Source organism: Pieris rapae, chromosome 13 (genome assembly GCF_905147795.1).
Source record: "Pieris rapae chromosome 13, ilPieRapa1.1, whole genome shotgun sequence".
In the NCBI taxonomy this organism is placed as follows: domain Eukaryota; kingdom Metazoa; phylum Arthropoda; class Insecta; order Lepidoptera; family Pieridae; genus Pieris; species Pieris rapae.
This window is the reverse complement of record NC_059521.1, coordinates 233,985-253,652: the sequence shown is the minus strand read 5'-3', so window position 1 is coordinate 253,652 and position 19,668 is coordinate 233,985. Positions and strand designations below refer to the sequence as shown.

The 19,668-nt window shown below is 45.4% G+C and overlaps 1 protein-coding gene across 1 annotated transcript in view; it reads right to left on the bottom strand.

The window, feature by feature from the left end:
- Positions 1-19,668, bottom strand: part of LOC111003441 (low-density lipoprotein receptor-related protein 2) — an 87,225-nt gene that overhangs the window by 2,443 nt on the left and 65,114 nt on the right. The window contains exons 4-23 of the mRNA XM_022273953.2: positions 16,759-16,870; positions 16,397-16,563; positions 15,330-15,584; positions 15,078-15,254; positions 14,655-14,878; positions 14,257-14,535; positions 12,563-14,168; positions 12,196-12,455; positions 11,971-12,123; positions 11,740-11,890; positions 11,482-11,668; positions 11,298-11,401; positions 9,868-11,049; positions 9,679-9,783; positions 9,244-9,589; positions 3,224-9,163; positions 2,973-3,131; positions 2,670-2,896; positions 960-1,155; positions 24-865 (exon numbers count right to left, since the gene is read on the bottom strand). Coding sequence (XP_022129645.2) covers positions 24-865; positions 960-1,155; positions 2,670-2,896; positions 2,973-3,131; positions 3,224-9,163; positions 9,244-9,589; positions 9,679-9,783; positions 9,868-11,049; positions 11,298-11,401; positions 11,482-11,668; positions 11,740-11,890; positions 11,971-12,123; positions 12,196-12,455; positions 12,563-14,168; positions 14,257-14,535; positions 14,655-14,878; positions 15,078-15,254; positions 15,330-15,584; positions 16,397-16,563; positions 16,759-16,870 — 12,672 coding nt within the window. The remainder of the gene's footprint in view (positions 1-23; positions 866-959; positions 1,156-2,669; positions 2,897-2,972; positions 3,132-3,223; positions 9,164-9,243; positions 9,590-9,678; positions 9,784-9,867; positions 11,050-11,297; positions 11,402-11,481; positions 11,669-11,739; positions 11,891-11,970; positions 12,124-12,195; positions 12,456-12,562; positions 14,169-14,256; positions 14,536-14,654; positions 14,879-15,077; positions 15,255-15,329; positions 15,585-16,396; positions 16,564-16,758; positions 16,871-19,668) is intronic.

The following is a 19,668-nucleotide window of genomic DNA, read 5'->3' as shown; positions in this document are numbered from 1 at the left end:
ACGTCAATAGGATTTTTACTCACCTTTGACGGCGGTCGGGTTTGCGAGGTCCTTCGATATGACAAACGGCACTCCCCTTCCGAACTTGTCTTGTCTCACCAGTTCTCCCGTGTCCCGGGTGACCCAGTATAGCGACGATTCGAAAACGTCCAGGGACAGGGGGTGCTTCAGCAGCTCACCCTGGAGCACCGTTCGTCTGTTGGAACCATCCGGTCTCATGGACTCGATCGTGTTGAGCTTGGTGTCCGCCCAGTAGATAGTGTGCTCCATGGCATAGTCGATCGCCAGCCCCGACGGATGTCTGACGTTCTCCGTCACGATGGGTCGGCGCTTGGAGCCATCCATCCACGCGGTCTCAATCTTGGGAGCGGAACCGGCGTCCGCCCAGTACATCTTGCCCGCCTGCGGGTCGAGGGCCAGTGACGTCGGCGCTTCGATTCCGGCAGAGACGAGCGCGCGTCTGTACCGTCCATCATCGCGGGCGACCATCACTCGGCCTTTCGGCTTGGAGCCGGTCCGATCGGCCTCCGTCCAGTACAGATTTCCTCCGACGTAGTCGACGGCGATCGCGGTCGGTTTGGCGTTCGCTTTGCTCTTTAAATCCTGCGCAAAACCGCTCTTGACCTGCCCGTTGAGAGCGTTGACCATGTACGATCGTTTGATGGATTTGTCGTAGCTGTCCACCCAGAATACCATTTCCTGTTTTGGATCGTAGTCGATCGCTTCGATTCTCTTTTCGGAGGAGATGACGTCGAACTCCTCGTTCTTGTCCTGGATGAAGGCGCGTATTTCGGGTCCGTTGGCGAACATCAGAATGATTTCACCCTCTGTCGCTTTGCACACCCCAGAGAAGTTATCAGCCAATCTGCAAATCATTTTAAATTTAGTTCAAGGCTGATTTTGCGATACGACGCTCTATAGAAATATAAATAAAAAGCTGTGCGGACAGAAAACAATACCTAAATCCATCTCGACAGGCGCAGGAGTAGCTCCCGGCGAGGTTGGTGCAGAGGTGGGCACAGTGGTGGTCGCCGGTGGCACACTCGTCGACGTCCACACAGCGCTTGGTGTCTGCGGGCGAGATGATCCATCCCGGGAAGCAGGTGCAGATGTATCCGCCGCCTGTCAGGTTGCTACACAGATGCTCGCAACCACCTACGAATTTTGGAACTTTGATTCGCTCATATTGTATTTATAGATCGGTGAAAAATCATTTCTACGCCTCAGAGATTTTGTGAGATCTTGTGACACAGGCTGAAACTTAAGTTGAATTCTGTCGTCGATCTATCTTAACCCTTAACACCACACGCAGGGGACCTAGGTCCCCCACCTCACCGATTGTAGCAAATATTTTAAGTACTTTAAACCCGATGCGCTTGAGTTTTCGGGTATTCTCAGTGCCGCCCAAGATCTCGCGGGGAGTTGATGCGCACCTGGATACTGTTCTTAGTTTAAGAGGTATGAGTCGATGGGGGAGCCTAGTCCCCCACGAATGTAATTACGTTAGTTTATTTGTAGTATCATTTTCTTATTTATTTGCCTCTTTTAAGGTTAGTTGCGCAGTATGGATAAAAGTTTGAATCCCCAACAGATAGAAAATGTCTTAAATGAGTTAGACTTAGATGAAAATGAGAATGAGGACATTTTTTCCGGAACCATCATCGGATTTGAGTGACGCGTAGTCTGAAATCAGTGATCACGATACCGAAAGTGAAGAAGCGGAAAGTATCTCTGAAAACGAAGACTCAAGTGACAACTATGAACAACGCCAAAACAGCAATGCTTATTATGGCAAAAACAGATATAAATGGTAAACAGTACCACCGTCACGATCGGTGATCACTCGGGTGCCAGCTCATAACATTATTGTTCATTTGCCTGGTCTGAAAGGCCCTGCACAAGCCAAGAATGAAATGTCTCCTCCATTGGAAGCATGGTCTTGTCTATTTACTCAAGATATGATTGATTTGATTTTAGAACATACGAATGAAAAAATCACAAATTATTCAGAAAATCATACATCTGACTCAGCCTACACTTACCATGTCAATAGAGACGAAATTTTTGCATTTATTGGGTTGATGTTTCTAAGAGGCATATTCAAATCTGCAAGAGAAGATGCTAGAGGCTTGTCGAATGTCAGAAAAAACATTAATTAGGCTATTATTTTTATTTTCATGGAAAATATGGAGACTGAAAAAAAATGTTCCTCAACTTGACTGATTTTTGATATTTGCTAGGTACTATGTTCATTCCTCTTGTGATTTTAGACGTTTGAGTATTTTCGAAGATTTAAATGCTTGTTTTGTAATTAATAAGATTAGAGTAACTACATAAAAAGACTCAATTTATAGTTTGTCCCTAATTTTAAGTCACAACTTCTTCCTAAAGTTACCTCTTAAAATTTTTAGTAGTTTTTGTAAGTTATTTTGTATGACACTAGAAATGTCTATTTTTTTGTTTAAATTTATAAATAGATACTGTTATAATATTCAGTAAGTGCATTTTATTTATTTCGTTAAAAAGAAACTGGTCTTGTGACAAAAATGGCACTGATATATAATTTTTCTTTTTGGGGGACCACGCTCCCCCACGTGTGTAGTTGCGTGGCCAGAAGTAGCGTGTGGTGCTAAGGGTTAATATTTAATGAATTAAATAATCGAAATGACCTTTTTCCTGGACGGTGCAAGCATGGGCAAAGTGGCACCCGCGTTCGTCGGAGCCGTCTCCGCAGTTGTCGTTGTGGTCACATAGAGCAGTGCGGGGCACGCAGCGGCGGTTGGCGCACTGAAACTGCGTCAGCGGGTCGCACGGCCGCGCACGCGCAGCGCATAGCGTCATGTTGTTTTCGTCGGAGCCATCGCCGCAGTTGTCTATGCCGTCGCAGACTTGGTACCTTTTACGATATATTATTTTAATAAACATCAACAATCATCAATCCCCAAAAGAATCAAAAAGAACGTCGCAATAACCTTGGCACACATCGATGGTTATCGCAATGGAAGCGTCTGAGGGTGTCGCAGTTAAAGTTAGTGCAAATGGAGGCCGCTTCGTCTGAGCCGTCACCGCAGTCGTCCGTCCCGTCACACAAGTCCGATTGCGCTACGCACAGGTTGTTACTGCACTGGAATCTAAACAAAAGAAATGAAATTTTGCGTTATTTCTATGTTATAGATCGTAGAAGGAGTCGATGTTCTTATCGAAATTTCAACTGTGCGCTCACCTGCTCTCGGGACAGTATCTGCCGCCAGGGAATCTTGGAGGACAGCCGATCTCATCAGATAAATCTCTACAATCTCTGTCGCCGTCGCAACGGAAATAGGCTGCAATGCAATGACCCGATTTACACTGGAACGTGCCGTTCTTACACTTGAAACCTCCGCAGTCCATCTCATCAGTATTGTCTCCACAGTCATCTTCGTGGTCGCAGCGCCATCTCGACGATATGCATTTTCCATTTCCACACTTGAATTCGGACTCCGAGCACTCCCTATAGTTGTGTTGACAGACCGCCTCAGCTTCGTCGCTGCCGTCTCCGCAGTCATCGGTGAAGTCACACAGCCATTGTTTAGGAATGCATCGTTTGTTTTCACATGTGAAGTCCGTTTCGCTGTTACAGCTTGGACAGTTTTCTGGTAGTTCGTCAGAGCCATCCCTGCAATCGTCTTTACCGTCACAGAACAGCCATTTAGGTATACACCTGTAATTTGATTGTCCAGGACACCTTCTCCAGCCTGTGGTGCAGTTCTTTTGGCGACACATGTAAGCCGGCTCATCGGAATCGTCGCCGCAGTCGTTGTCAAAGTCGCACATCCACAATTTCGGAATACAACGTCCGTTCTTGCAGGCAAACTCGGAGTCGGGCTTACACGGCCTATTGTGACACATTGCGGGATCTTCGTCACTGTTGTCCTTGCAGTCAGTGTCGCCGTCGCACTTCCAACTATCCAATATACATCTCCCGCTAGTCTTGCACTTAAATTCAAGTAGAGGACACTCGTGGGCACACTGAGCTTCGTCGCTGCCATCACCACAGTCGTCCGTGCCGTCGCATATAGTCGCAGCAGGCGTACAGTTAGTGTTCTTGCACTGGAATGAGCCAGCTCTGCAGTGTCTCACCGGGCAAGTTTCAGGCTCGTCGGATCCGTCCATACAATCCTTCTCACCATCACATTTCCAGAACCAAGGAATACACTTTTCATCGCGACCGTTGCATCTGTGTTGGCCATCCGTACAATTAGCTATACAAGTTTTCATGTCTCGCGCTAAATAGAATTGGTTTGGACAAGCGCATTTATATGTGGTAGCACCTTCTTCGCCATACTCCTCAATGTTTAAATAACTCGAGGCGTGCGGCGGTGCGATCAGACATAGATGTGAACATCCTCCGTTGTTGTCACCACAAGGGTTCGCGTAAGGCAGTTGCCGAAGAGGATGAACGACGTGAATGTCGTACGGACGGTGAGTCGTGTTTCTCAGTAAAGTTAAATTTTCTCCGGAATGCTTATTGGCTTTGCTGATAGCTTTCAAGTTCCAGTCGGTCCAATATATTTCATCATCAAAAAGACTCAATGCAAACACGTGAGGCACTTTACTACCGGACAGGACGACGTGCCTGTGTTTTCCTTCTAAGTCAGCCGATCCGATGTAGTCCAAGTGGGCGTCGGCCCAGTATATTCGGTCGGTGAAGTAGTCCACTGTCAAGGCGTTTGGCCACGCAATATCGTTTTCCCAGTTCAGGATAGTGCTGAAGTTAGATCCGTCCATACCCAATTTACCAATATAAGCTTGCAAGTGCCACGATGTATAATAGAGGTACCCAGTTCCAGGGTGCACTACGATGGCTCTAGGGTCAGCTATGCCTGTTTTGAGCGTTTTTCTTCTAGTCCCATCTAACTCGGCTACATCCAAATTCTTAGAATGTCTATCCAACCAATAGATTTTTCTGCCGATCCAATCTATTGCTATACCTTCTAGGCCGTGGGAGTCGTGTCTGATTACTACCTCCTTGGTGGGGTTTGGATCAGCATAGTCCGATCTGTAAATGGTTTTGGCAGAAACATCAGCGAAGTACATCTTTTGTTCTTTTATATCGAAATCTATAGCTACTACATTCATGAGATCTTGATGTACTAAATTGTACAGGGTTGCGTCAGTCGACATGTTTCGGACATAGTATTTGTTAGTGAATATGACCCATGCGGTAATGTTGTCCTTTCGTTTGCACGTGTGCTCGTCGGCTTCCCTTTCATAGTACTGGTCATTACATTTACAGTAATATGAACCAGGTGTATTGGAACAATATTGCGAACAGACTCCGGGTGTCTCGAGACACTCGTCGATGTCCGCGCATGCCTTTCCGTCGGCCAACAGCTTATACCCGTGGTTACAGTCACAGTAGTACCCCGTCAGAGTATCGATACATTTATGTCCGCATTGATTGATCTCCAGCTTGGCACATTCGTCGACGTTACAGTGCGCCGGCTCATCAGAATCGTCTGTGCAGTCAGATACTTTGTTACAGACCAACTTGTTGTCGATGCATTGATCGTTGTTACATTTGAATTGTCCGTTTGGACACGTTTTGTTATCCTTAACACAGTCTACTTCATCCGAATGATCGCCACAGTCGTCTTCGCCGTCACATCTAAAGTGATTTCTGATGCACTTGAAGTTCTGACAGCGGAATTCTTGATCTGTGCAAGTTTTGTATTTTGTGTTACATTGCTTTCCTTCATCGGAACCATCGCCGCAATCGTTATCGTGATCACAAACCCAACCGGAGTTGATGCACCTTCCGTTGTTACATTGGAACTGATCTTCCGAACACGGTGTCGGTGTAGAACAATGGTGAATTGTTGAGTTTTCATCGGCGCCATCAATGCAGTCTGGATCACCATCGCAAAGCCATTTTTTAGGAATACACTGAGCTCTGTTCCAGAGCCTGTTCTCTTCACAGGTGTACTCAGTTTCAGGATCACATTTCCTTTCGTTACATTGATGTCGTTGGTCTTCATCACTATTATCTAAGCAGTCGTTGTCTCCATCACAGATATAAATTCTTGGAATGCAGTTTCCATTATCACAGGTGAACAAATCACCGAAGCACGTTCGGCCTTCTAAACGACAATATTCCGGTGGTTCGTCAGCTCCATCTCCACAGTCGTCGTCTCCATCACAGTACCAGGTGGCGGGAATACAGCGATGGTTCGGACAGCGGAAACTGTTCTGAGGGCACGTTCGTTGAGCGCAATGTAGAGGATCTTCATCCGAATTATCTCCACAGTCATTATCTCCATCGCACAGCCAGTACGGTTCCACACAAATATTGGTCTTTTCACATTTCAGGTGATTAGGAGGACAAGTAGTATTCCTCGGGCATCGTTCGTGAGTTTCATCCGAAGTTATATTATCTTTGCAGTCATTTATTCCGTTGCAGACCTGCGACATAGGAATACACCTCGAATTGAGACAAGTGAATTCTCCCGGTGCACACGGTGGATAAACGCAACTCTCCTCATCGGAACCGTCCTTGCAGTCGTTCTCGTGATCGCATTTCCAAGACTTAAATATGCAGCGGCCATTATTGCAGCGGAACTCGTTGGGCGAGCACGAGTGATAGGCGCAGTAGTTGTAGTCCTCGTCCGAGTTGTCTCCGCAGTCGTCGTCGCCGTCGCAAGACCACATGCGACTGATGCATTTACCGTTCGCACAGAAGAATTTGCTAGGGTCACACGTTATGTTCTTCGGCACACACATTCGACCCTCATTTACTAGCTTAGTGTTATCGTCACATTTACATTCAACAGATTTATTGGGGGCAGGGTGACAGCTGTGAGCACAACCGCCGTTATTGATTTCACAAGGATTCGTATGACACTTCTGCCTGCTTTTACTGTATATGTGTATATCTCGCGGAGAGTCTTCGAGTCGCTTAACCATTTCGATCATATTGGCGCCCGTGTGCTTTTCTGCTCGATAAACACCTCTTAACTGTAAGTCGGTCCAGTAAATATAGTTCCTGAACACTGTTATAGCGAATGGATAAATCGTTGCCGATATAAGAACTTCTCTATCGGAACCGTCTAATTTTGATCGCTCTATCTTTTCTCGTACGGCATCGGTCCAATATAACATATTTTCGTCAAAATCAATGGTCAACCCACTAGGTTGGGACAAATCTTTATCGATGATGGCTTTCTTTAAGGAACCAGCCATAGTAGTCCTATATATCTTACCGGACGTCCCGAAGCGGCCCCAATCAGTGTAATATAAGGTTCCGTTGCACGGGTCGACGACGATGGCTCTGGGCCGCTCGACTCTCGCGATCATCACTAGTTCGGTGCCGTCTAAGTTCATGGCGTAGATAGAGTTATTTGAACTGTCAGTCCAATAGATTTTTTCTTGGGTCCAATCGTAGGAGATACCTTCCGGATTTATATTTTTGTTGATGATATTTTTAATAGTCGAGGGATCCGGATTATTTGCAGACATAGAGGCTATTCTAGCCCATGGTCGTATTTGCGTAAAGAATAATTGATTATTCGCATAATCGAACTCCACCCCGACTACGTTTGTAAGGTTACCGATAGGTTTGAACGGTACGCCGGTAGACTTGGGATCTAAATTGATAGCGCGAATTTCAGTCCTCGTGGTGAAGACTACGTACTCATCGACCACGTCACACTTCTTGGGATTGCTGGCTGAAATTTGTCCAGTGGCGCAGTCGCAGCGATGCGTGTATCCCTTGTTGGCATCTGGCGGGAAGCTGAAGCACAGTTGGTCACATCCTCCGTTCCCCAGTTTCCTACACGGATTGTTTTCGTCTGTCGGCTGACTGTTTATGTCAAATATTACTATGTCTCGCAGTTTGGGAAGATTAGTCCTCAACTTCTCGGGCATAGACATGTTTCCTGGCAGCTTGGAAGCTTTGTAGATGGTTTGTAAGTTCCTGTCAACCCAGTAGACGCTGCCGGTGTGAATCGCTATGCCCATCGGGTTCGGCAAGTTCGATCGTATCAACTGTCTGTTTCCGCCGCTGTATGAAATTTTCTGAATTTGGTCTAGTTTCGAATCGACCCAGTACACGTCGTGCGTGAGCATATCGATGGTCAAATCTCTCGGATTGGATATCCCCGAGGTGACAAGAGTTTGCCAATTGCTTCCGTCGAGGTACGACTTGCCGATACGCGGATACTGTCCGTAATCTATCCAGTACAGGAGCCTCTTTATGGGGTTGACGGCCAGCTCGCGCGGGGCGTCCATGGTCGTTTTCACTATGACTTTTCGGTGTGATCCGTCGAGCCACGACATTTCCACGTAGTTTTCGTGTGGGAATACATTCGTGAAGTAAAGGTTGCCAGCCACCCAGTCTATGGCCAAACCTCTGATTCCGTTGCTGCCAATGCCATCCTTGATGACGTGCTGCAATTCCGTACCGTTGGGGCGAATACGAAATATTCCATTCCACGTGCCCCGATTGAACTCGACCCAGTAGATGTAGTTGTCGGCGAAGTGGACGTCCACGTGCAGGATGTGGTGTCCGAGGCCGGTTACGGGCACCATGGCCTCGGCGCTGCCCTCGAGGCCGTAGCCGCGGATGATGTCCAACTGCGAGACCACCGCGAACGTCTTGTAGGGCACGCAGTTCACTTCGTTCTCCTTCCTGTAGCCAACGGAACAGGCGCAGACGCGAGAGCCGCCCTCACTCGGGATGCATATCTGCTCGCATCCTCCGTTGCTCTGGAAGCACGGATGGTGAATAGTTTTTCTCTTTTGGAATATTGTCATCGATTTGAGGTCGCTCTCGTTGTCCAGGATGACTTTGACGTTGTCACCGTTGGGGAGGTCGGCCTTGAAAATCTTTTCGTAACGCTGATCTAGTACGTAGAGCCTCGAATCCAAGACGGCGATGACTTTGGGATACGCGATGGCCTGCGCCTCCGTAAGAATAGTCTTTCTGTCGTTTCCTTCCGTGTTGACGCTGTTGATGCTGGCCGGGAACTGGGTGCTAAAATAGATAAGTTTCTTTTCGATATCGACGGTGACCGCCGCAGGTCTCTCTATAGCGTCCACTAATATGACCGGGTACGTTCCGTCCATATTTACTTTCCCGATCTTCGCTGGTACTCCGTAACCTCCTTCGTCGGCCCAGTAAATCTTTCTGTAAAATAAGGGAAAAAAATCAATTATCACTTCTTCTTCAGTATCGAGAATAAATTTTTGCAAGTAATAGGTACTCACCCTTCGGTGGGATCCAGACATATATCCTTAGGTTTGGCGATCGAGTTCCTGCTGCCGTCGTTCGCAAAGATAATAGTTCTGTACTTGACTTTGCCATCGACTCTGATGAGTTCAATGTTACTGGCGACTCTGTTAGCCATGTACAAGTTTCGTCCGAGCCAGTCGAACGCTATGGAGGACGGAGCCCCCACGACGCCACTGTCCCGTCCAAGGAACTCCACCTTGTTTCCCCCACCGTACGGCATGTTGTACACGGTGCAGTTTTCGTCATCCTCGCTATCTCCCGATATTGATTGAAGCCAGTATAACATATGGCCTTGGCGATCGTAGTCCAGCTGAACACCGCCTGAAAACATTTTTAGATTTTTTCAGATCGGCCTTTAACTACTACAATAATATATATTTTTTTAAATTATATGAAGAGTTCCTTCTCACCTTGGATTCCGACAACGGGAGGTAATTGACCCGCTCTTCCCGAACCATCAGTCGACAGGTCGATGACCTGCGATCCTTTTAGTACCATTAAGTACGGGCTTTCTTCTGCAAAAAGGGAATTCATATGTCAGTCATCAAAGTCTATAAAATGAAACAGTAGTATCTGACTAGTATGCACACAACAATTACCCTCTGTACATTTTCCATCAGGCAAAAGCTTGAAGCCGGGCCTGCACATGCAGGTATAGCTGCTGGCACCTTTGGGGCTTAGGAGGCAGATGTGCTGGCACGAGTCGGGCTTGCAGGGTGACGCGTACTGGGGCTGCAGCGAGGGGTGATGCACGTGGATGGACAGTGGCTGAGAAATCAAGTGAGAGACCACCGTCTGGTTGGTGCCTTTAAACTTGTGAGCCGATAGCACGCGGTTCAGCTGTCGATCGGTCCAGTACAGCGTATCCTCGAACAGCGTCAGCGAGTGGGGATGCAATAGATAGTGGCTTCCCGCGAGCACCTGCTGCCGGCCAGAGCCGTTGTAGTAGCAGAAATCGATGAAATCCAGTTTAGAGTCTGCAAAGTACACTCTCTGCGTGGCCGTGTCCAGAGTTAATCCGTTTGGCCAGTAAATTTTTGTGGTTATTATGGCAGTGCGTTGCGACCCGTCCATTCCGACTTTTTCGATGCGCGGGTTCTCTCCCCAGTCGGTCCAGAACAGCCACCTCGCGTCGGGAGCGGGGTCCAGACACATACCTCTCGGCTGAGTGATGTTCCCGCTGACGAGAGCAGTCCGGGAGCTGCCGTCCTCCTTGGCGACCTCGATGGTGTTTAATTTGCTATCGAGCCAGTAGATGTTTCCCCCGACCCAGTCGTAAGCCAAGCCCTCAACAAGATCCAAGCCCGTGGATATAAGAATTTGAGGCTCGCTGCCTCGGTCTAACCTCGAGATAGTCTTCAGTTTCATGTCCGACCAGAATATGGTGCCGGTGTGCATATTGGAGGCGGTCGCGACGACGTTTTCCACGTTGATCGGAACTCGTTCCAAACCTTGCTCGTTCAGGTCGGCCACGAGGATGGAGTGTCTGTTCGAGATGATGAGGAAGGCGCTGGAGTGGTTGTTCGCTTTGCAGGAGTGCTTGTCGGCCGCAAGCTGGTATCCGTCGACGCAGCTACAGAAGTAAGAACGCTTGGTGTTGAAGCAGACCTGCGAGCAGAGGCCGGCCGGCTCGCACTCGTCGATGTCGCGGCACGTGAAGCCATCCGCCTCCAGCTCTTCCCCGCTGGGGCACAGGCACAGGGGACCCGACGGAGTCTGCTTGCACTCGTTGGAACAGAGCCCGTTGCGGTGCTGACATTCGGCCAAATCACATCCCTCACCTGTCGAGTTTGTACAGAGTTAGATGGCGGTCTTTTTTCTTTCATTCTCAATTTGATGTTTCAAACCGGCCCTGACCACAGTTATTACTTTGCAAGTGAATTCTATATAATTTCGTTGAATATTAATAATAGATGTGATGTTTAATTACTTTGCAAAAAAATATTTTTATTTTATTTCTTAAGATGGCAACATTTCACTGACCACCGACGCCATGAAACAGTTCATAAATATTTGGAAATCGAGCTACCTTCGTCGGCGCCATTGGGACAATCCGAAGTGCCATCGCACACTTGAGTAATGTTGACACAACGGTCGGTGACACCAGGACATTGCCACTGGTTGGATGGGCACCTAAAAATTATAAATAAAACAGTCTGTAAAATAATGATACAATTAAACGGCTTTTGGAACAAAAACATAAGTAAAAATACCGGAACGGAGGAGGCTTGCAGGCATGCTCCAGGCCTTCGTCGGAGTTGTCCCCGCAGTCGTCTCGTCCGTCACATACGTAAGATCGGAAGACGCAACGTCCGTTGCCGCAGCGGAAATGGCCCGAGGGACAGGACATGGAACCGCACGCCGCCGGTTCGTCGGATAGGTCCTCGCAGTCCGGGGTGCCTGAAAATATGTCAGTCACATCAGTCATATAAAAAACATATTTAAAGATTTAATTACGAAATGTCACTTACCGTCGCAATACCAGGTGTGCGGAATGCAGATGCCCGATGTGCGGCACTGGAATTGTTTGTCGGGCGCACACTGATGCGGCGCCAAAGACGGGCAGCCGGCCTCGTCGGAGCCGTCATTGCAGTCCGGGATTCCATCGCACTTGTACGCCTCCTGCGTGACACGTTTTGTTTATTAGGATAGATGTTCACACTGATAGTGGATAGGAGATAGCATCACGTCAGTCCATTCACCTGCACGCACTGCTTTAGGTCGGCGCACTTGAACTGCGACGCGAGACAAGAGACAGGCGGGCAGTCGGCCTCGTCCTGTTTGTCGAAGCAGTCGTCGTCTCCGTCGCACACCCACGACGAGGGGATGCAGTGCCCCGTGCGGGGACACGTGAACTGAGGATAGAAAGATTGATTTTGAAGAAACGTTTAATGAAACATATAAAATTTAGAATTAACGTCTCTTACCTGGAAATATGCACACGTCTTCTCGGCGCAGTGCGACCCTTCATCCGAACCGTCTCCACAATCGTTCTCCGAGTCACATTTCCAGGTGTTCGGCACACACCGGCCGTTGTCGCACTGGAATTGCGAGGCGCTGCAGGTCACGTTGACGCATCCGGTCTCGTCCGAGAAGTCTCCGCAGTCGTTCTCGGAGTCGCATTTAAACGTCGCCGGAATGCATCGTCCCGATTTGCACATAAATTCGGACGCGTTGCACGTCGACTCTGAACAAGTGGAAATTACTTAAAATCACATTTTCATTTTCACGTAGAAGCGTAATCGTATGTACGATAAGCTCCATAATTAACACAAGATAAAAGTAGGTACTTACTCGTACAATTCTGTTCTTCGTCACTGTTATCCAGACAGTCATCGTCTCCATCGCATACCCAGCTTTTTGGGATGCAGCGTTGATTGTTACAGGTGAAGTCCCAGGTGTTGGGGCAGGCTTGCAAGGGAGGTTCGGCGGCAGGGTCGGCGACGCACCGGGTACCGTCGGCGGCCAACTTTTCCCCGTAGGGGCACCCACATTTTACCGTCAGTAGCTCCGTAGCATTTCGCGGAACCGCAAAACAAAACTTCTGGCAGTTCCCGTTGTTCACGGAGCAAGGCTGGTTCGGGTCTATCCTTTGCACATGGCGACTGTACACTTTTACTCCGTACAGCCTGTTCGTCTGCGGCTCCCTAACCATAATATCTTCCTGCTCGCCTGTCAGCTTGTGCAGACGCACGATGGCGTCGAGCCGCCAGTCCGTGATATACATGAACTCCTTGTGGATGACTATCGAGAAGGGGTGCCGGATCAGTCTAGAGTTGACGGTCTTGACGTCCGTGCCGTCCAGTCTGGCGTGTTGTACGTGGTCGAGCAGCGCGTCGCACCAGTACACGCGGTCGGCCTCGAAGTCTATCGACAGGCCATTGGGCCAGCCGAGTGTCACGTTCTCGAACACCAGCAGTCCACTGCCGTCCGTGTTCGCCCTGCTGATGTTGGCGGGACGATCCCACTCCGAGAAGAAAATGAAGCCTTTGTTGGGATGTACTACTATAGCCCGCGGTCTTTTCAGATCTTTGAGAAGCGTTCTCTTGTATGCGATGTTTCTGGTGGATAAGACGTTTAGAGTGCCCTTTCTGGAGTCGATGTAGTACAAGTTCTTCGACGCCCAATCGACGGCGAGACCCTCGACGCCTTCGTTCTGCGAAGCCAGCACGATTTCTTTGGTGGTCCCGTTCCTGTGCACTCTATATATAACGTCTTGCAAGACGTCCGAGTAGTAGATGTACTCGTCTCTCGAATCGAAGTCCAAGCCGACGAACCGCGCTCGTCGCGAGACCACGGGCAGGATGGCATCGTTGAAGCCCTCGATGACGGGATACAAGACTTTGCCCTTTATGAATCTCTGCTGCGAGTACATGAGGAACTCGTCGACGATGTCACAGTTCTTGAGGTCGGTCTCAAGGCTGTAGCCGACGTTGCAGGCGCAGCGGTAGCCGAGGCCGCCGTTCAGCAGGGCGGTGACGATGCACATATGGGCGCAGCCGCCGTTGTTGTTGCCGCACGGGTTGTTAACCGATGTCTGCTTCAACGAGTGCACCACAGTGAGCGCCTTGGGCTCGCGGATGTCTTTGATCTTGTACACGCTTTCAATTGAGGAAGAGCCGAGGTATTTGCTGACCGCACTGACGCCCTGCTTCGTGGTGTCCGACCAGAACACTTTGTCCTCGAAGAGCGCGAGACGCGCCGGACTGGGCACCTGTTGGCCGCGCAGGACCAGGAATCGATTGGCACCCTCGTAGTCCACGGTCTCGATGTAGTCCAGGAGCGAATCGCACCAGAAGACGCGGCGGGCGATAATGTCCACTGCGATGCCTGACGCCTTGTACGTGGCCTCGGACACCAAAGAGCGGACATGGGTGCCGTCCATGTTGGCGCGTATTATCTGTAAGTTTAAAAGTTAAATATGTATAATATTATTTATGACATTTTACCACATAGTGTAGAGCCGTTTCGATGTCACAATTAAGTACCTGGCTGCTGTCCGCGACGAACATTAACCCGAGCGTAGGATCGAGCGCAATGTCCGCAGGACTGGTGAGGTTAGATCCCAGCACCACTGCGTGCCAGCGGCCGTCCAACTCGAACACGTCAACCTTCTGTCCGATAGCATCGGCCACGTACAGTTTGTCTCCGACCCAGTCCACGGCCAGGGCTACGGGCGCCCACGATCCCGTTACGCTGATATCTCCTCCGACGTAGCTGCCCACGCCCGCCGGACCCGCCCCTCCACTCAGGTGCTGAGCGTGAATCTAGAACAGAGCCAAAGTCATACATTGTTGTACCTGTTTAGCTGATCATTTTGCTTCGTAGGTAAGAAGATATTTTGTCAAGACAAGCGAGCCTGACCTTTTTGATTAAAAGTACAAACCTTTCGTGTTTTAAGATCGGACCAGAAAAGCAAGTTCCTTCTATAGTGGTAATCGAGTCCGGCTGCAGAAGATGCATTGGCAAGAGTTGTGGGAATGCGTTTGTCCAAGTCCAGGCGCAGGAGACCCTTCTCGTGAGCCAACACTAGAGTTGGGGTCTCGGCGTTCGCCTTGCAACTGCTTCCGTCCGTCAACGTGTATCCGGGTGCACAGCCACATTTGTATGCTGGAAAAGGAGACGCATATTTAAGGAATACAGGAAAATTAAGTATTGTACAAAAATAAAGATGACAACGCAATGTTGAATTAAAAAATAATATTTAAATGCTCACTAGATAAATAAATATTAATAATTCTCTGTGACTCTTTAAATAATCATAATTTACTACAGTTTAAAATAAATGAATTGTCAATATGATGCCTACATCCAGGTGTATTAACACAGAGCTGATGGCAGGGTCCCCACTCTTGGCACTCGTCTCGGTCCACACATGATCGGCCATCGGGAGCCAAAGTCAGTCCTTCGCCGCATGCGCATGCGCCGCCCAAAGGGGATGCTACACAAGTTGATTCGCAACCAAGGGCTGGACATGATGCCGTTGCTGGAGTAATTATAATAGATTAGTAAAACGATTGTTTTAAAGAAATTTTAAAGACAATTTCCGAAGGTAACTTACAACAAGCCGCTTCTTCATCAGCGTTATCCTCACAATCCTTCTTTCCGTCACATAGCTGTGCTCGCGCTATACATTTATGGGTCCCGCCGGGCCCTCCCCGGGGACACAGGTACTTGTTGTCGGGACAAGAAATCGCCGTACAGTTAGCTTCGTCCGATCCGTCCGCACAATCCCGGAATCCATCGCAGTGGTAAGTAGCCGGTATACAAAGGGCGTTGCTACAACGAAACTGCCCTATGTGACAGGGCGGAAAACCTACGGGACACGTGTAAGTCTCAGTACAACTGTATTGTCTTGCTTTCGTAGTAGCTTTGCAAATATAAATTACAATTTAGCGTTTTGTTCAATGCAAGCTTTAATAAGTTTTCAAAGATATTTAGTATCAAAGTCATTTATTATTCAAATTAAACGCTTGTTATTACTTGAATCTAATTAGTAACATAATACTCTGGTTACTGCCGATATGCGTAACCATTATATAGCTCGTATATCTTAGGCCTATTAAAACTGATGTACAATGTGTAATTATTATTGCTTTGCGACCTACTTTTTAAATAAATAAAAATGAAAGTGTGTTATAAGTATATATGCATTAGAATGTGTAAGATTTAGGAACCCTTTTACGTAAAAAAAAAATATTATTATTTAGAATGTAGAATTTAATTATTCTACTGTCTAATGTCTAACTTTTATATTCGTGCGAGCGTTGAATTATAAATAAAATATAACCACCCATTCCAATTATTTTAACATTTTCAGATTTTTTAAAGATATTCATGAACAGTAAAACGTAATTAAATAGTTTCGTAAACCAACACCGAATTCTTCGAATAATAAAATAAACACTACTCATTATAAATGAAGCATTGTAAATCTGATACAAAATCCGATATTTTACTACTAATTAGCTTCGCTTATTACGTGTAAAATGTAAAATTAGAAGTTTTTATAGATTTTTAATGTAACATTTATGTTTTCCTTAACGGTCACGTATTTTAGACTAGATAGCTTGTTTTATATATATCATGTTGTATATATATGAACGATAATAAATAGATAGTGCTTACTGCAATTAGCCTCATCCGAGTTGTCTCCACAGTCATCTTTATGGTCGCATTTAGCACTGGCGTCCACACACTTATCTCCTGCCGAGCACCGGAACTGGTCAAGTCGGCAACTGAGCGGGCTACCCGGACAATCCTCTTCATCTTTGCCCGTTCTACAGTCTAAATATCTGTCAATCACATTTATAAATATACTGTTTATAAATAAACTAGTGGTAATCTACTAGCTAAGCTAATCTAGTAAAACAAATAATAATTTGTATGTTAGCGTTAAAGCTTCAAAAACCTTTCAATTTTCGTACGGAAACGAACGAAATGCGTATTTACTGTAATAGTTTAATAGTGCAATATAAAATCAAATTTACCCATCACATTTCTTTTCTTTCGGTAAACATGGCCCCTGTGTTGTGGAAATCTTTCCATATCCAGAGTTTTGCATTCCACATTGAAAGTCGTCTACTTGGCATTTCCGATAAGCTGAAAAAGAAAAAGATGAAAAGGCACATTCATAATTATCCTTATTAGACCTTTGATCGCCAACATGAACCTACAATCTCAAACGAGTCACTATACAAACATTACTCGGTTTCCCGATTGTTTTAGACTAGAACTTCTTTGCTATTTTTGCATTAAATAATCACAAACTTCAGGAACCCGCAAACTTATTAAGGCATACACAATGAAATTTCCGTTGTGTAAAGTGTATAACATATGCTTTGACAGAATTTTTAAAGAGCAATCATTTTTGTAAAAATTCCAAAGTAAAAAGAGTATTAGACGACACAAAGGCGAAACGACGCTCGACTATAAACAGCGCAGTCTTGAAGCACTCGAGCCTTGAAAAAGAGGTTTTACATAACTATATGAAAATCTTATTATCTGAGAAGACTTTCAAAAAGTCTCTTGAAGACAAAGTTGGTGACGATTTTTAGGATATGCCGCGCTAAGTAATGGCTTTCCAATTATCTAGTAAAGTTAGTCTGTTTGAATATGTTTAATATCCGAGGTTTATTTTGTTATAAATAATAATTAAGAAAAATAGCCGTAAGACATGAACAAAATTAAATTGGACGTGGAAATCAAGGTAGTTTATTAGAATCAATTAAGTTAAGTGGCGAGCGGCATGACACAGAAAGTTATTCAGAGTTGAAGCTGCGAGCTCGAGAGACGAACTCGCCTAATCTCGTTCAAACATTTTAAGGCGAACGCTGATATTTCCATTGTAACTTCTCTCACGTATATTTAATATAACCAAAGTGGCGTTCATGTGTATACGCCAGTCTCACAATCATCATTTTAAAATATGTGACATCAAAAGATTTGTTTCTCTACAGGGCAAAAGGCTGACTTATTTTAATATAAACAATATATTTCATTAAACTCGTAAAACTGGTTAAGAAATTTGTAAATACAGTATATTTGATGGTTATAAAATATTATAATTACTAATAAACTTGTTATGATTTAAGGATAATGTAATTTATGTATCGATGTAATTATTAATGAATTTCATATGATATTTAGAATTACACAATGATTGAGCTGGTAATAAACTACATTAAGGTTTAATCGCTTATAGAATGCCAGCGGACGGCCCGTTCACCAGATAGTACAATCAATTTAAGACAGATAGAATATACGAACACTACGGCTACACGAATATTTTATGAAAATCCATTAAGTGTCGTTATTTGACATTCTTTGAGTAATATGGATTGTCATATAGCACATGCACAACACTTGAGCAGCGAGTGTGCGCTCAGCCTGAAGTGGTCCCAGTCCCGAGAGCTTCCGTTTCCGGGTCAGTAACGTCACGCTGTCTACTATGACGTCACGAGTTTTCCTCACACAACATCTTTTCCTTAATTGCTTTAGCCATTCTTAGATAAAATGCATGCTAAAACATCTCAGAGAATATTACTTGCAGTGTTCTCTGTTCATTGGCTCGGTGACAAGTGACGGTAGTTTGCGAACAAATATAAATGAACAAAAAATATAAAGAACAATAATAAATATAATAATAATAAAGTGAGGATATTATAACTTCACGTTAAAAGTGTGGAGAAGTTTCCTATTTTTAAACAGTTTATAACAAGAACAAGTGGAAGAATACAATGATTCCTTCCAGTCTATTAAAACTTTGTGGACAATCAGAGTTGCTCGGAAGTGCGCATTGTTTTGTTTCACGTTGAAAAATTGTTCTTTTTAATGAGAAAAACACTTTCATCTTTATGGGCCTTTCTTTTAGTCCAAGAATTTAAGGGAATTACAATTAGGATTATGACAATATTGTCGTTCCTGAGAGATGTAAATTAAAAAAATATCAAAATACCTTGGTCTTGAAAAGTCTACCTCAGTTCTAATGAGATCATGTAAACTATGCGAACAAACTAATAAATTAGCTTACAACAAAACTAATTAATTAGATGTCAGCGTATGAGAATCTAAAAAGTCAATTTCCAGGCAATTAAAAGTTGTGGGGGAGTTGGTTGATGACAGCCGTCGGGTTTGTCGGGTTTGGGCTGTCAGTTGCAGCCCAGCCTATCCCCACAGCCCTTTTCAAGCTTTCAAGTTACTTCTCTACACAATAGAATGTGTAAAACTCACGGCAAATATAATTGTAAATACAAAGTGACCAATTTTTATTAATTTTTATAGTCAAGTTGACGTAGATTGAAAGTAATACATATTACAAAAGAGCAATGGATTCGTATATTATGGCATGTTGAATAGTTTGGTTTAATTAGGCCTCATCAAAAGTAAGGAGAGCATTGAGAGTAGCGGAACTCTCTCTGGGCGCGTTCCAAATGAAACAAAGTTTTGGTTGAAAATAAGCGAACATAGTTATTTGTAAATCACACGTTGAATCTACTTTTAACACACCGACGACTCTTATTAGAGATTTTCATTTCTGTGAAAAATGTTTAGATTTGTCTGACACGATAGACTGATGACTTGTTTCAGCCATTATATTTCGTTTATTAAGATTCAATACCAGGTTTGTTGTTAAATAATTATTAAAATTAACAACAAACAAGAACTTATTTGCCAACTTATATAATATATTACTGTTGTTAGACATATATATTTTTTATTATTTTATAAATTTTGATAAACGCGATCCATAATATTTTACCTCGGCCGGTCGTCACATTCTATTCAATTGGGTTCTCTTCGTTTGGGTTACGCTAGACGCATTTTTATTTTTATTACGTTTTTTATGTTTGAATTTACTGAATGTTTGTGCGTATTGTGAACTATTGTAAAGGTAAAGT